Here is an 18,033-nt window from a genome sequence, read left to right on the forward strand (position 1 = left end):
AATGCATTGAATTCAACAGAAGATGCGCCTGCAATACACAAACTTGGCCACTGCACTACAGACCCAGCTGATCGGTGGGGATTCCAAGTGGTGGACCCTCGCATATAAACTAATGACCTATCCTCAGGACAGGTCATCGATAAGGAGAAGCCCCCACAAAAGCCCTGGACAACCCCTTTAATATAATCGAACAAATAATCATTAGTATACAACTGTAGAAAATGGGACCATGTGAGCGGCTGTGCCGAAAAAGGTACCAAAATTCACGAAAGAAGAAAACCATTCAAATTCTTTGTATAAATGACACTTTATGGAGACGCCTATGGCAGATCAGGTTCATTCTACAATTGGACTTTCATCATCTTATATCCCAGTGGAAAATTAAAAAAATAAAGCAAATGAGATGAACGCCATAACGAAGATAAGATGGTCCACCAATCTAGTGTGAGGGTTAAGTTCTGATGCCATTTTGTCCTTCAGAAAGTCTCATCATTCAACTCGTCCAAATTAGAAGTTCAGCAATCCTGAGACGGATGACGAATGAGCAGGGTTGGTCTGAGGTTCATGCGGCTCCGGTTGGAGCTCTAGGTTGGGGTGGAGCTCTAGGTTGGGGTGGAGCTCTAGGTTGCCAGAAGGTTATTTTTACACATATCCATAGATCCAGTTGGACAGATAAGGTTGGGCAGATGACCCGGTTGGCTACGGATCTATTCTTACCAGCCCCGTCCCTTTTTTTTATGATAAAAACTTCAAAATTTAAGGACACATTAAAATTCTAAACTCAAAAAGTTCTCCTGGAGCTTCAGGTTGTCTAATTCCTAACACCATTATGTCTTGTGCTTCTTGCACCACACGGTCCCGTCCATTACTACTCCAAGCTGGTGGTGTTCTTTTTTTCTTGCCAGTTTTTTTCCCGTTCCTGGAGTTCCCCTTGGGTGAAGGACGCCGGGCCCCAGTTTGTGATGAGCCCAGGGTTTTTAGAGCCTGAAAGAGACATTAAGGTTTTAGTGATAAAAGTATCCAAAAACGTCAAAGAGCCAATAATAACGAACGTTTGGCGTCAGCAAGGAGCTGTCATCACTGATGTCAGAGCAGTCATTACTTTACTATGAGATAGAGGTGGATCTCACGAAAAAATATTCACAAGGCCCTCTATGTAAGGTCTTAGTACAAGTCCTTGCGAAAATATTAAGATGACCTGTGCTACACTTGTAATTCAAGGGTCAATACAGTTTAGTCCGAAGCTTGCAAAAGCGGTGTGTCCTTGATGCTGAGGGCTTGAGGGTTTCCTGGAGACCATATTTAGTCACACCCCTTACTCTTGACAATGTAGTTAATTATGTATTCACTCGTTACTACTAAACTTTTATGCAATATGGTATAACTTAGGGTGTTGTCTTTTGTGATTGGACCACTATGTATTCCTTTGTTCTACTTTGCACTATTAACAAAGCTAGCACTGAGCCAGCCCTCAGAAAGAGTACACTAGTGACTTCTGTAAGAATGCAGTGTATAGAATAGCCTGCAGAGTGTGATACACAGGCATTCTGATACCTGAAGAGAGAGACAACACTTGTGGATGTGGCAGGAGGTGAGATAAAAGGATCAGTTCCTGTCACACTCAGGGAGCAGAAAGCTGGCTGCTAGCCACAGAGACTGTAGGAGCAGCCACCAGGACTGAGAGCCTGAAGTCCAGCGCAGACCACCTTCTAGACGCCCCAGGCAAGATTAGTGACGGAGACCCCGTGAGTTGTGAACCCTGGACATTATGTGCTGTCCAAGTCTGCTGTTGCATCTTTCATGTTTGCTGTGATGTGGAATTAAACTGGCAGGCACCATATTTAAGGAAGTTCCTGTCTCTGAAGTGTTTTTTGTTTTGTTTTTTTTTTTTTACACGTGAGGTGCCCAAATCTGGACGGAGAGGTCGGTGATTCAAGAGGCGAGTAACCCCCGGCTTGCCACACTTCACACAGCAGATGTCTCTTGTGCTTTTTCCAATGATTATCGGTAATTAATTCGATCACATGAGATCCTGGGAGCCTTATTGCCGATTCTAAATTTAAAAGAATACTCCAACGTCCTCTTCCAGGCTCAGCCTTGTCCTCCACTCAGGTTACAACTGTCTACCCAAAATTTTAGGACCTAAGACAACTCAAGTGACCACCTCCACCAGGACTCTATTCTATGGTCCAGTGTTTCTCAACTCAAGTCCTCAGCGCCCCCAACAGGTCATGTTTTCAGGATATCTTATAGTAAGACGACCTGTGGGAATGTCTAAGGCACCAACAATAATTACATCACCTGTGCAACACTGAGAAAATCCTGAAAACATGACCTGTTGCCGCTCCCTGAGGACTGGAGTTGGGAAACACTGGACCATAAAGGTTCCTTTGTTATCTAAAATCAAGTTGCTTTGGGAGGGCAACTTTAAGTAACGTGATCCCAGGTATAACGACCCTGAAAACTTAAGTAGCAAAGCTAAGCAACTACCTTCTTACAGCTGACCACCCCTCCCCATCACCTTGTCCAGACTGGATAAGCGGTCCTTATTCACTCACCTGGCTGTATTAATCGGATTAACCCCTCGTGCTGTGCCACCTTATCCTTCCAGCTTCTTGTCTTACTAGTTGCCATTTCCAGGTTACATTTAATGTGCTGCAGTAGGAAAGGAAAGAGAATGTTGGATTAAAGAGATGTGAACAAGTAGACCCAGAAAACAGACAGGTCGATGGATGAAACTGTTCCTGAAGTTAGAAAAAACACAAAGAGCATCGAGGGGCGGCAAAGAACAAGGACTCATGAGGAGGGACCACTTGCGCGCACATGAGGAATGGACATATAAGGTTGGGGGTGGGAGAGGAGTCGGGCCAAGTGTCCTCCAACTCCAGCCAACAAGTCTGAAGGTACCTTTACATGGAGCAATTATTGCCTGAATAACCGCTGGAAACAGCAAGTTTAGGTGATAATGATCCCGTGTGCACACAACCGCCGACGGAGCACCGAGTGAGGGACTACTCACTTGTTGGAGTCGCTTACTTACAAGTGTCTCTAAAGCCAAGCGTCTATCGGCTCGTGTAAACAGGCAGTCCACCTATGAATGGAGGCAGCGTAAGGACGAATCTCCGGCCGCTCCACCCACATTCACTGTGTTAACGGTGCCCGGAGGACGGAAAAAGGCTTGTGGCTGACAGCGGGCATTAGAGTCAGGCAACAGGTGTAGCTTGACTAAAATCGTGGCCGAAAGCAGCAGGCAAGGGCCTAGGCATTTCATGGGGAATTTTGTAGTGCTGCAATTGACGTTGGGCTCCCTGGCGTATTGTCTGTAGATAGAGTGTGGTTTCTGCCATATTAAATTCCCCCAGACATGCCCTGCGTGTTGAGTCTTGTTTTACTGAAAGTCAGAAAGAGCCAGTGGGTTCCCGTCGGTTACATTCGCTCGGCGCACTAAAGCGCCACGCCTCAGAACGCACGCGGGATTGTGTCCTTTTAAAACCGCAAACACTCACACCTAGTATTTGCATGGCCCAATTGCACCTCTCCAGGCTGAGATGGACGGACCCCTGTCCCTTACTAATCAGGGAAAGTGGGGAACCCCTGCCTAAAAGCGGGGTAATCGTCCTGATAAGGTCGGCCCCACTGTCTTCATCTAGGAGCTGGCTATCCGTGATCAGGAACCTGGAGAAATGCACAAAACACACAGAACACAACACTGTTCACACACCCTGAACACAGGAAAGGACCGCACATAGAGCACATGTCTGGACACCTGCACAGACATAACACATGTCACTGTTCACACCAACATACATGGTTGCGCATACATATAACAGGAACCCCACCCAGAGCTCACATGCATACAGATGGTAAACCATAGTCAGTCCAAGTGTCCTCACACCAGGGAATAGAGAGTCCGCCACCGTGCTGACATAGGGAACAGTGTCAGGCATCACCCATCTGACACACATAGGACATCAGACATCTGGGGGCCGCACCTGTCCAGGGATAGGGAGAAACCTGTGGGGTCACCGTACCACACACTACACAATGCACGCACCCCAGAACACAAGGAGGGGAGGGACAGCAGGTGTCCAGACCGTCTTCAGGGGAGGAGAGGGACGCTACAGACAAGCACGCACACACCAGCTCTGAGTGGGATTAACAGTGAAGAACTAAAATGACCAGAAATCTCTCCCAAAGGCTTACTGGTATTTATCTGCAGCAGACAAGAGGGATTGGCTGGTGGAGAATACCACACCCAGCAAGCTCAATTAGCCCTACCTGTGAAGGTGTGCACAAGTAAGCCTGTAGAACCACAGGTCCCAGATGCACAACCTTAACACCTTCCTAATGTAAATATGGAGCTTTATGGCATCACATTGGCATTGAGCTGTACATATTGTGAGACTCAAGTCTGTTCAATGGGAGTGACTGTTGTGCTCTCTAGCTGAGGTCCTGACAACACTGCAGAGCTGGATCCTCAGCTTTATCGAATATTGTTAGTGTCGGCCCTAAAGGAAAATTACCTCATATTGCTCCAGAGCTGCAATCCGCTCCTTTTCCAGCTGCTCGAGCTGCTGCATGGCCTCCTGCAGGGCTTTCTCCTTCAGCTCCTGCATGGTCTCCAGTTCCTTCTTCTCGGCCTCCGTCATCTTGATCATCATTTCCTGCTCTCTGTGCAGATTTTCCAGCATCGCCCTCTTTGTGGCTTCCGCTTCCAAGAGTCTAGAAGTGGCAGAAACACATATTAGGTGGCATCCTTCTATGGGAGCATCCCACAGCTGGTGGAGAATCCCAGAATCTTCTCATTTACAGCCATGGTGCCGTGAATAGCCTTTACTGTATATACAGCCACTTAAAGGGGATTTTCCCCCAATTCCCAAAAGTTGGCAGATATTAAACGTCAGGAGTTGGAGCGGCCGCCGCAGTCCGGACTCTGCATTTCTGTTACTTACAAAGATATTGTTATTCTCTGTGTAGTTCAGGCGGCCATTTTTAAAAAAAATTGCAAACAGGAAGTGCATAAAGGAGACTCAGCCCCATCGCAAATATCGCAACAAGTCCTGGCTTATACTAGCCCTGGTCCTTATGAAGGAGGCCAGCAGTATTTGTTGTTTGGGGCTTGTGAACCAATCACAGCCAGCCCTTCCAGGAGGCAGAGATTTTGATCCTCCAATCCAGGAAGGGCTGGCAGAAGACTGAAGACGAGTGCTGGGGAGCCTAAGTGGAGAAGATGATACTGGAGATGACACCACCTCATAGGTGATGTATTATTATTTTTAGTTTTTTTATTTACTGCAGTTAGGGCTTATTTTCAAGGGAGGGCTTAGGCCTCTTCCACACGGGCTACATAATCATAGCTACAGAACGTATGTATGTGAAGCCCATGGTTTCCAACGGGTTCTTTCACATGAGGGATGTTTGTAGCCTGAGAGAACCCATTGGAAACCATCAGCTTCACATACATGCGTGTTATAGCGATGACTTTGTAGCCCGTGTGAAACAGGCTTTAATCCTCACCCCATGACCAATGTAGATAGGGAGGCCACAATCTGTTCCCTTCCCAATGGAAACCATTGCTGCACACATTTCCTCCAAGCTTTTCTACGCAAAGCCCGGTAGATCCCTCACCTAGTCTGCAGAAGCCGGGCTTTCTCCTCCTCGAGGCGCGCCTGCTTCTCATCATCCAGAGCCTCCTGCAGACGATGATACATTTCCTCCAGCTCTCGCACTCGCTTTAAGTATTGCTCTAACTCCGAGGATTTCTGCGCCACCTTCTGTTCCATCTCTTGTCGGATCTATAAGGTAGAAAGAGCGACGCTCAGGTGACAGCGGCGAAATGCGGGTCACGTACAGGGCTACTCATTGATCTGATGCTGCCAATTCTTACCCGCAAGGTAAGGGGTGAGCCGAGATATAAATGCACGCACCAAGGAGTTCTTTATCAAATGGATTCCGCCAGAATCTGGCATCAAAAAGTTGCAATATTGGCACAAGTAAAGTGTGAAAATGGGAACTTTTTGATGGCTTATGCCAGCCTCATCATACTTTTTAAAAGTGGGCAGAGCCCAAGGACAGGAGGCGTGGCCCGCTGTGCCCGTCACATGCGCTGTCCTTCACGGGAGAAATTGGCATAAATGATATCTGTAATCTAACAGGCTTCAGGGGAGACTCGTTCTATGATGCATGGATGGCCTCTTAACTACATTACGCCCAACCGCAGTAAATTTAGGTCCGAACCGTCTGCGCTCTGTGCATCAGCCACGTAAATTGAAGTTCTGCCATAGCAGGCGATCGCAGCTTCCTACAGCAGATGAACCTTACAGCGTGCTGTTCAGATACCGTCAACCTCACTGGTCCCGAGGGCGTCATTAGTGACAGCCAATCACAGCACTGGAGGGCAAAGTTTGCCTTAGGCTAATTTCACACGGGTGAGTGCGATATCGTGCTCGCCAATGTGCAATTTCCCAGCGGATGTGATGCATTTTTGCATCAAAAACGCCTCGCATCACTTTGGGGAAGTAGCGATCCTCCGACAGGACCGATAGTCTGGCTGTGATTGGTTCATCGAGCGCTGCAGTGATTGGCTGAGTCGTGGTGCTCGAGAACCAATCAGAGCCAGTGCTTCCTGGAGGCGAGATTTATGAACCCCCTGACCAGGAAGCACTGACTGAGAACTACAAGCAAGTGTGTCGGAGCTGCAGAGGAGACGCGGGGCGGAGCGGAGCAGACAGTGCCTGTTAGGTGATGTATTATGTTATTTGGGAGGAAGGGGGGGTATTCAGATAGGCCTTATTTTAGGGTTTTTACAGTAGGATTTAGTGTGATGCAACACAAAGGAGGCTCCATAGGGAAACCTGGGCTACAAAACATCGCAAAATGCCACAATATTCAGCAACCCGCAATTTTTTTTCTCGCAGTGTAGCAGCTTACAAAACATGGCTGAACTGAAGGAGCCCGTAGGAAGGCATCGGCCTCACAGACATGTGACTTGCAGCGCGGTCACATTGCGAGAAAATCGTGTGATTGTGTCACCCGTGCGAAAGCTTCCGAAAAGGTTCGCCATCACTGCGTTAACCCCTTAGTGATGTGGCATATTTTGGCCATGAGGACACGATGATTGTTTGGGGGATTTTCATCTCCGCTTTTCAAAAAGCAAAACTTATGTTATTTTTTCTAATACGTTTTTTTTTTAAATCATTTTCACATGGCGCGGCCGCACGGGGGCTGTAGTGTGTTTGTACCAATTTTGGGTGCATATTATGTATTGTGAAACTTTTCCTAATTTTTTTTTGGAGGGCCGGGGAAAAAAAAAGGACATCAATTCTGCCATTTTTTACAGTGCCAATCATGCAGCATGAATGACCAGCTCCATTCGTTCGGAGGGTCACTGCGATCACCACGGGGCTAAAATTAGATACAGATATTTTTTTTTCCACTTTTGCACAATAAAAACCTTTTTTTGAGGGTGGAATTTATTTTTGCTTAAATCGCTGCGTTCATAACTTTATTTTGGCTCTGGGGTTTTTTCGTTTTTTTCTTACAGCATTTTCTGTGCAGGATTAAAGCGTGTTCAACTTATTGTACCATCATTACAGATGCAACGACACCAAACTTGGGTTTTTTTTCTTGTTTTTTTTTTAAACAAGAGAAGTGTGCAAAGAAGGTTTTTTTCCTACTTTTTTTCGTGTAGAGCCCGTTGATCCTGTGATGCTATGATCACTCTAATAATAATGCAGTGTAGTATAGAAGTACTGCAGTGTATCACTTATCATAGTGGTGACAGGCCATGGCAGACCCGGATGACACTGACTAAGGCCCGGTTGCTATGGCAACCCATTAGTCCTCACGACTACACAGTGGAGGGACGATAAAATCACAGAGGGAGTGACCTCCCTCCATGAAACCTTTCCATGCCACAATGAACATTGATCACGGCACGTAAGGGGTTAACAGTGGGGATTGGTGTTCTTACTGATCACTGGAGGCCAACTGTCAGTGATGAGTGCAGTGAGGACGGTGGAAGCAGAACCCCCATTCTCAGGAGGTGGGGATCTCAGAGATGATAAAAGGGAGTTGTTGTACAACCCCTTTAAGAGTGGAGTGACCCTTTAAGTGCTCATCCAGTCTCAGAATTGATGGATGGGAGAGGCGCCCAGCGCTGCCGCGTGCTACATGTAATATACAGTATGTAACGTCCCGCCACCGCAGTACCATCTGTTCGCGCTCCAGCTCCTCTCTGAAGTGGTCCTGCAGCTCTATGTGGGTGTCATGGCGTTTCTTCTCCTCCAGCGCCGCCCGGGCTGCCGCCTCCTTCAGTTGCTGCAAAAAAAAACAAAAAACAAGAAAACTATGAAGTTTGACCAAACTACGAAAAAAGTCTTTACTTCTTAAAGGGACAGCGACCCTACGACAAAGCAGCTGGGCAGGAGGTAGAGGTCTATGTAAGCACTAAAGTAAGTGACCCCCTTCCAGTATGGTGAAGGTAACCTATGCGACAAGTCGGAGTCGCTGCAGCCATTTCTGAGATCAGTAGAGATTAGGTGGCTGGAAGACCCCGAATAAAGACCCCAAGTGCGAAACAGAATCCCGCTGTGCAGTGAGGCACCCGGAGCCTCGTACCTCGGCGCTCTTACCATGCGCACTTGCTCCAGTTCTAGCTGCTTCATCTCATTGGACGTCTGCAGCTCCTTCATCTTCCTCTCCATCTCCTCTTGCTCGGCTTGGAGCTTTTGGCGCAGCGCTTTTCTCTTCTGTTGCGCGTCTCTGTGCGGCGAGGAGACCCCCATCTTCCTCAGGTTGACAACCGTCTGAACATCTGCAGAGAGGCACAAACTGACCGTGTGACTCCGGACGCTGCGAGATCCCGGACGCTGAGAGACCCCAGCTACCAGAATTAATGAGGGGGCGCCCAAAGCTGGCGAAAAAGGGGCTTCTGGTGTCACGAAAACTTTGGGGCTCATTCATTAAACGGCCGGCACGAGATTTCTGACATAAAAATCACACAATTTGGCGCATAATATTATACAGCAAAATGGCTACTTTTTGCTAAACAACATCACTTTTTAAAAAATGCGGACCGTGCTTGGTGGGCGTGGCCACTTGCGGGTCATCAGGTTTACGGATTTAGCTGCGCTACGCTGTTAATTAGTGGCTCAGTACCGCTACATAATTAGCATAATGTGGATACGCGGCACCGGCAATCAACGCAGAGCGCCAAACTTCCATGTTGGCTCTGCTACAGCGGTGCTATAATTTATGTAATTAGCGTAAATTATAGCTGAAATCCGCGCCAACTCAGAGCCGACTTTCATTACAGATTTGGCGCACAGATGCGTGAAAAGGAACTCAATGTTTAAGAGGGTGGTAAGCTCTTCATACATTTGTCGCAGATCACGCTGGCACAGTCTTTACCTGGACGGTCCGGCCTATAACACTCCAGTAAATCTGCCCCTTTGTGTTTCCATTAATCCCCATTTATAAGATCTCTGCTTGCTGTTGGTGAATGTGGCTATTCATTTCTTCTTACATCCAGATGCTAAAAACCTGTACAGACCTGATACTTCTCACAGCTGAGGTGTTTGTTCCAATGTATCTAGTCTAGATAATCCGGTGTGGACCCCAGAATGATACATGCTACCTGCACTGATACATTGTAGCAAACATCAGAAGAGAAGAGAGGTGTTGGCTTCGCCCATGGATTATTGTATAGACTGGATACAACTGTAGCAAACGCTCTGCTGTGAGATGTATCAGTTCAGGCTGGAGTTTCATGTTTTGAGAAAAGGAATATTAACATTCACTGGCAGCAAGTAGAGATCTTGAAAGAGGTGAGAAATTGTAACAAAGTGTATCAGAAAGTGTTACTTTCCAGTTTCTTTTCATATGCGTTATTAAGGGGGTCTTCTGATTACAGACGTGGCAGAAGAGTGTCCCCTGACTACAGGGGTAACAAAAAGGGTCCCCCGATTACAGAGATAACAGAAGGGGTTCCCCCATTACAGAAGTGACATAAGGGGGTCCTCCTGATTAGAGAGGTAACAGAAGAGAGTTTAGAGCTGCAGCACAGAGTCCTTTTAAAAGGGTTATCCAGGATTTCCAAAACATGGTTGCTTTCTTCCAGAAACAGCGCCACACCTGACCTTGGGTCGTGCCTGGTATTGCATCTTGGCTCCATTCACTTTAACGAAGCTGAGCTGCATTACCGAACACAACCCATAGTCAGATGTGGCGCCGTTTCTGGAGGAAAGCAACCATGTTTTTGCAGTCCCAGGAAGCCCCTTTAACAGAAGCAGGTTCCTGCGCGCCTCGTCTCACCTTGGATCCACTCCTGCTTCTTCTTCTTGTCGGAGGCGCTGATCTCGTAGCTTTTCTCGACACATTTCACAAGGAACAGACATTTCTTGCCATCTCTGTCTGGCAGCGACTGCAAAACAATCACAGTGCGGTCAGAATAAAGGGGTCACCAGGCTGAATGGTAGCCAAGTATAAGATTTTGTGCCCTTCCTCCACTGCTGTGTCAGTCTTTACTGCAGTTCTAACATTCTAGATACTATAGGGCAGAGACTATAGAAGGGCGCAAAATGTTATCGCCTGCGGCTGCGCTCTTAGAACCATTGAGTAACTGCCACCATGTTACCTCCACGCAGCAATTCCCATCCAGGATGATGTCTCCCTTCTTGTCCTTCAGATCCTCGCTGACATAATACGACATGACGTTGGGCTTCAGGACAAACCAGCGCTCCGTCCAGTTCTTCCGCTTGTGACCTTTCTTCCACAGATAACCCTATGGCGAAGAACAAGACGGCAGAAGGGTTGAGCGCTTAGAACACGGTTCATTATTGCGGCACGCGGGGCCTTTCACGCTCAATTTTTGTGGAGCAAGCGGTAGTTTTTATTAGCACCATTTTGGGGTAAATACATCCTTTTACTCAATTTTTTGGAGCCAGGATTCCAAAGAAAAACAAAAAAAAGTCCCGATCCTGACTCTACTTTTTTTCTCTTCTTCAGCCTTCTGCGTGCGGGATAAATAGTGATATTATAATAGTTCAGACCTTTATGTACACGGTGATACCGAATGTGGGGGGGGGGGGGTAACTGTAAACGGGTTTTTTGTAGGAAAAATGGGAAAGGGGGTTGAAAAAAAAATTATTAACATTTTTTGTACACTTTTATTTAGTCCCAACAAGGGACGTAAACTTGTGATCATTTGATCGATTTGTACTATATACTGTAATACCGCAGTATTGCAGTATACAGTGATTTTTCATGCTGCCTCAGATATGTGTGGCAGCCCTGGGGGACTTAAGTAAGCTCTGGGCCGCTATGCTAGCCAATGGTTCCCTGCATTGCACTGTGGGGAGTGCCGATGGACTGCGGTTGGTTCGCTGTATGGTTAGCTTCGACCACCATCAGGGCTACCTATGATTGCGGCAGTTACTGTAAAGCTGTCAGAAACAGCTGATAGCCGCTGGGTATGGAGTGAATCGGGCCCTGAGCCGGCACCATACACACTACAGGACTGCAGCATGTTTAGGCCACCTTCACACGAGCCGGTTGGATTCCGCAGGCGAGCCCGGCCGGTGACCCGCTGTACGGCACTTTACCGTATTCGTATGACCGCAGCGACTCACAGGCAGTCGTGCTCAGTGCAGGGCTTTTGGTCTGTTCGTATTTCCCATGCTGTCATTTAGCGCTGTTGCGGGCACCCACAGCCCATATGCAATAAGGTCGCACGTCTGCGGTAAAACGGAGCATGCCGCGATTTTTCTTCTGCTCGTAGAATATGTAAATTCCTATCTGTGAGTGTTAAGGAAAATTCGAAAAAGGCGTGCCTTACAATGCCTGCATTCTACCAGGGATCACGAAATCCGCAATTCAAATCCGGTCATGTGAGATCGGCTTGAGCGTATTTCCACGTGTTTTTGCGGAATGACAGATGCAAACTTCCACATTGAACCGTGTTGTTTACTGCACTCTTTAAATGCGCGAGTTGTGCACAAGTGGGAAAAAAAATATGCCGTTCAAATGGCCAAATTATTTGCCAGATGCGTTCTTTTCCTGCACAAATACGCAGAAAAATAGAGCATCGTGCTTTTTTTCTTTTGTGAGTGGCAATTGGGCGCGCAAAATAAGAGCTTATGAAAGAACCCATTGAAATCAATAAGTTCTGTTTTCTGCAAAATATTTAATCACAAATACACCCCTGTGAATCCGGCTCTATAATGGTTTGGCGATCCTGAACAATCAGGCTGTAGTTTGTGAATTCCACCAGCAGAGGGCGCCAGAGCTACACAGAAAGAAATCCTGAGCCAGGAGCTGTGCAGAACCTGCAGGCTTGCTGCCAACTCAGGTGGTTTTCTGTATAGCCACAGGGCAAGACCCTTCATGGTTGGACCCCTCTGTGGAAGCCGCCACAGACCTCCATCCCTCCACCTGTGCAGGTAAATGTCCTAAACCACAGGTGGACCCCCTATCCCTTATATCCCAGACCTGCAGGGCCTAGAAGCCCCCCCATTTATGGGCCATCAGCCTTGTGATTCAGGTGGACTGAACCCCGGACGGACATCATGCTGGTAAAGTTGCGATATTCTATGTGAGTGTGATGCAATCTGCATGAATATCGCATCACTGAACGGGCAAATCTCACGCGGTTTTCACGTATATGAATTTTTTTTTTCAATAGGCATACTTCTGAAGATCGCACGGCATTAATAATAACGGCATTAATGGGCGAGACTTCCGGGAAGTCGCCCGAAAATGGAACATTTGCTTCATTTTTTCGAGAAAGGAAAGACTCCCATGTTAGTTGGCCCGTTGGAAACAATGGGTTAATACATCACATGGGTTTTCTGCGCAGCGCCAACACCCTGAACTTGTGCGATTCTTCTCCTGCCCTTATGGTGGTCTCTACTTCTCGGATGGGTGGGTGAGACATTCCAGACGACTCCCCAGGAAAATCACCACCTGATATCAGCAGGTGGCGCCCCCTGGAGGGCAGTAATGCCGCCATGTTGGTCGTCACCCGTGTTTCTCATCTGACTAGTTATCAGAGTAATATAGCAGATTTACCATCCCGGAGAGCAGCGCCGGCTGACCGCCATATCTGTAGCCACCGTAATTTCCCAGCATCAGATATGACTAAGAAGCAGCTGAACAGAAGATGCAAGAAGCGTACAGGCGCCAGGAGGTCTCTGGGGGGTTCTGTGATGTGAGGGGAAATGCTCTTCGTTCCTCAGGGGAGGGTGAGGAGTTCCCCTCTAAGGCTGCCTGCCGTCCCCTGGGGTCCCCGAGGATCAGATGTACAGGCCGCCTCACCTGCTTCAGGACGTCCAGCACCAGCTCGTTAAACACTTCGCTGATGGCCATGGAGACGGTGGTGGAGTCGGTGTCTTTACTGAACTGGCCGCTCCCGATCAGCTCGATCAGCTCCCACACAGATAGTCCCTTCTGCTTGTTGTGGAGACTGATCTTATAGTCCTCGAACAGGGCCTGCTGCCACCCGCTGCCCATCGCCTCGGTCAGCTTCTTCAGGAGATACTCAATCTGCAAAGGAGCAACTTCTTGTTAAACCCTGAAGAGCCTCTCAGCACCATTATAAGCAGATACAGAGTCCGTCCACATACATACAGAGGCGCTGCGTACTTATATTACTGCTCCTCTACTGACTAAGGCCGCCTGCAGACGAGCATGTCGGATCCGGCAGCGAGAATTCTCGCCGCGCGATCCGACCCGAGCGCCTGCAGGGACGAGCGCGTGCTCACCCGCGCCTGGCGGCCCCGGCTCTTTCATGTGCCGGCTGCCGTGGAGGCGGCGCATGCGCAGACCGGAGCCGGTGGCCGGGTGAGTGCGTGCCCCGCAGAAAATTAGGACATGCCGCGGTTTGTTTGCCGCGCGAGATTTCGCGCGGCCAAACCGCGGCCGTCTGCATAGGAGTGCGTATTTTAATGCACTCCTATGCAAACTTTCAGCGGCGGAAATCCCGCGGCGGGATTTCCGCTCGTGTGCAGGCGGCCTTACATGCTGTATTATACTCCAGAAGTATGTACAGCTGGTATAAGTTATACATCCCCTGTATATAGTGATATGGAGCATGCTGGTATAACCTGGGTATATCCTGTATATAATTATATATGTACAGCTGGTATAAGTTATACATCCTGTATATAGTGATATGGAGCATGCTGGTATAACCTGGGTATCTCCTATATATAATCATATATGTACAGCTGGTATAAGTTATACATCTCCTGTATATAGTGATATGGACCATGCTGGTATAACCTGGGTATCTTCTGTATATAATTATATATGTACAGCTGGTATAAGTTATACATCCTGTATATAGTGATATGAAGCATGCTGGTATAACCTGGGTATCTCATGTTTATAATTATATATGTACAGCTGGTATAAGTTATACCTCTCCTGTATATAGTGATATGGAGCATGCTGGTATAACCTGGGTATCTCCTTATATGATTATATATGTACAGCTAGTATAGGCTATATATCCTGTATATAGTGATATGGAGCATGCTGGTATAACCTGGGTATCTCCTGTATATAATTATATATGTACAGCTGGTATAAGTTATACATCCTGTATATAGTGATATGGCACATGCTGGTATAACCTGGGGATCTCCTGTATATAGTGATATGGAGCATGCTGGTATAACCTGGGTATCTCCTGTATATAATTATATATGTACAGCTGGTATAGGTTATACATCCTGTATATAGTGATATGAAGCATGCTGGTATAACCTGGGTATCTCCTGTATATAATTATATATGTACTGCTGGTACACGTTATACATCTCCTGTATATAGTGATATGGAGCATGCTGGTATAACCTGGGTATCCCCTGTATATAATTATATATGTACAGCTGGTATAAGTTATACATCCTGTATATAGTGATATGGAGCATGCTGGTATAACCTGGGGATCTCCTGTATATAATTATATATGTACAGCTGGTATGAGTTATACATCCTGTATATAGTGATATGGAGCATTCTGGTATAACCTGGGTATCTCCTGTATATAATTATATATGTACAGCTGGTATAAGTTATACATCTCCTGTATATAGTGATATGGAGCATGCTGGTATAACCTGGGTATCTCCTGTATATAATTATATATGTACAGCTGGTATAAGTTATACATCTCCTGTATATAGTGATAAGGAGCATGCTGGTATAACCTGGGTATCTCCTGTATATAATTATATATGTACAGCTGGTATAAGTTATACATCCCCTGTATATAGTGATATGGAGCATGCTGGTATAACCTGGGTATCTCCTGTATATAATTATATATGTACAGCTGATATAAGTTATACATCTCCTGCATATAGCGATATGGAGCATGCTGGTATAACCTGGGGATCTCCTGTATATAATTATATATGTACAGCTGGTATGAGTTATACATCCTGTATATAGTGATATGGAGCATGCTGGTATAACCTGGGTATCTCCTGTATATAATTATATATGTACAGCTGATATAAGTTATACATCTCCTGCATATAGCGATATGGAGCATGCTGGTATAACCTGGGTAACTCCTGTATATAATTATATATGTACAGCTGGTATAGGTTATACATCTCCTGTATATAGTGATATGGAGAATGCTGGTATAACCTGGGTATATTGTCCATATCATTATATATGTACAGCTAGTATAAGTTATACATCTCCTGTATATAGTGATATGGAGCATGCTGGTATAACCTGGGTATCTCCTGTATATAATTATATATGTACAGCTGGTATAAGTTATACATCCCCTGTATATAGTGATATGGAGCATGCTGGTATAACCTGGGTTTCCCCTTATATGATTGTAAACTTTATACAGAAATAAAAACCCATGAAAAGCAGTGTATCGTCTTTAAATCCACAATTAGCTTATTTTAACTGTTGTTCATAAATGCAACAAAGACCATTTACGCAGCCGGAGGGGCTACAAGCAGATCTCCATGTAGTGCAGGACAGGAGTCATGCCAAGGAGCAGATCATGTATGTAAATGTGTTTTGCAGCTGCATGTAGTATGGTCTAGGTACGGGTACGGGGGAGGAGGGGGGGGGGCGAACGTTTGCTCCCCGGCCCCTGAGCCTCCAGCTACACCCCGACTGTCAGTTTGGGGTTTCATGTCAGTTTTTGAAAGCTAAATTCTTTTTGGGGGTTAACGAGCGCAGGACCCTCAGAAACGACGGCAGCCGTCTACATCTGCACACCAGCGAGTGCGACCGTGCGACGCTTTCATGGTGAACAGGAAGACGGCAGGATCTCGGCTGCGATAAGAAGCTGGTTTCCTGGCGGCGGCGGAGTGCGTCCTGCTGGAGGTGACGGCACCTGAAGCGCCCACAGACAGCAGGCCATCCTTTATGTGCGCCATTCTTTAGGACAGACATGGAGGGGGCGTATATGACGGGTTTATCCCGACTCACAGCAGCCAATGTACATAAAGTCAGTGATGGCAGGTTTGGCGTAAGCGCTGGAGAGCGCCGAAAAGCAACACTCTACACCGGAGTACACCGCCATAGGACAAGAGATAGAAGCCTGATGGGGTCTCACCGCCGAAACCAACATCAGGGGTCCCAGGTCCCCCTCCCCTCCTTGCTGTGGACTTACTGCAGCCCTCGCCATCAGGAGAATGAATAGAGTGGCGGTCGCGCACAAGCGGTGCGGCTGCATTCGGTTTTAACCCCTTAGTACCAAAGTCTGTTTGCACCTTGATGACCGGCTAATTTTTCAGTTTTTTTCATCATCACATTTTCTAAAACCGTAACCTAATCATTTTTCCGCCCACGCAGGCGTTTTTTGCGGTACAACTTTTTTCTTAATGACATCACTTTTGGGCACATAGAATGTACTGGATTTGCCATTCTGGCAGTTTATGATTTTTAACGGTATTCATCCCGCGGTATAAATAATATGCGCCATTCTGCGGGTTGATACGATTACCACGATCGCAAATTTATGTTGTTACTTTTTTTTAAAAGTTGTATAAAACAAAAAAAAACTTTTTTTCTATTGCCGCATTCAAAGACCGCTAAGATGTTTCTTTTGAGTTTTTTTTTGCAGGACGAGTCGTACTTTTTAGCGGCCCCATTTGTTGATCCGTACGACTTTCTGATCGCTTTCTATTCTGTTTTTTGTAAGGCAAGATATGCAAAATTAGCTGTTTTCACAAATTTTTTTTGGTATTTTTTTTTCACGGCTTGCACTATGCGGATTATGTGAATGCACTAACATAAGTGAATGCACTAACATATTTTACTTGGGTTGTTACGATTGCAGAATTACAAAATTTGTGTTGCTTTTGGGGGTGAGGGGGGGGTTTATAATTTTTTTTTTTACTATTTTCATAGTTTTTCCCCACTAGGGGGTTTGAACTTCACTCCACTTGACTGTTCTTATAATACACTGCTCTACTTCATTGCATCAGTGTATTACAAACCCTATAGAGCTCAGTCAGAGGCTGAGCCTTATAGGCCACTGTGGATGGCAGACTCAGAGGTCATCTTCAAAACTTCAGGTGCCATTGGGAACCCATAATCCGATCACAGGGGTCCGATGGGTGACAGAGGGAACCCCCTCCCTCCATCAGCCCTTTGTATACTGTGTTCACATTGGCAGCATCATGTAAAGGGTTAAACAGCAGGGGTTTCTCTGGTCCTCATTGTCAGAGCAAGTCCAACGGCCAAGTCAAGTCTTTCCAGAAGGATAATGTTGCGGTGTGCAGATAGACTGTTTTTGCCCCTCACTAGCCAAGCCAGAAATCTACTGCACCCTGATGAGGGGCAAACACCGTCGGTCTGCACACAGTGATCTCTTTCTTCTGGAGAAGACTCTGGTTTGGCTCAAATTCTCCGTCATTGTTACAAGGCCTGTTAAAAGGTAAGACATTGGCTTGCAGGAATGCTGCCTTCCAATAGGTGGCGCAGTAGAGGCAAGCTTCTCTCTTCCCATTTCCCCTGTGAAAATCCCCCCTCACGCACCACCATGTG

The 18,033-nt window shown here is 46.6% G+C and overlaps 1 protein-coding gene across 1 annotated transcript in view; it reads right to left on the reverse strand.

Annotated features, from left to right (window-relative positions):
- Window positions 1-288: 288 nt before the first annotated feature.
- SWAP70 (switching B cell complex subunit SWAP70) overlaps window positions 289-18,033 on the reverse strand; it is a 60,919-nt gene continuing 43,174 nt past the window's right edge. The window contains exons 4-12 of the mRNA XM_066583643.1: window positions 13,315-13,542; window positions 10,637-10,783; window positions 10,315-10,423; window positions 8,634-8,815; window positions 8,212-8,319; window positions 5,629-5,795; window positions 4,524-4,722; window positions 2,559-2,655; window positions 289-984 (exon numbers count right to left, since the gene is read on the reverse strand). Of these exons, the coding sequence (XP_066439740.1) occupies window positions 869-984; window positions 2,559-2,655; window positions 4,524-4,722; window positions 5,629-5,795; window positions 8,212-8,319; window positions 8,634-8,815; window positions 10,315-10,423; window positions 10,637-10,783; window positions 13,315-13,542 (1,353 nt within the window). The 3' untranslated portion in view covers window positions 289-868. The remainder of the gene's footprint in view (window positions 985-2,558; window positions 2,656-4,523; window positions 4,723-5,628; window positions 5,796-8,211; window positions 8,320-8,633; window positions 8,816-10,314; window positions 10,424-10,636; window positions 10,784-13,314; window positions 13,543-18,033) is intronic.

This window comes from Eleutherodactylus coqui, chromosome 11 (assembly GCF_035609145.1).
Source record: "Eleutherodactylus coqui strain aEleCoq1 chromosome 11, aEleCoq1.hap1, whole genome shotgun sequence".
NCBI lineage: Eukaryota > Metazoa > Chordata > Amphibia > Anura > Eleutherodactylidae > Eleutherodactylus > Eleutherodactylus coqui.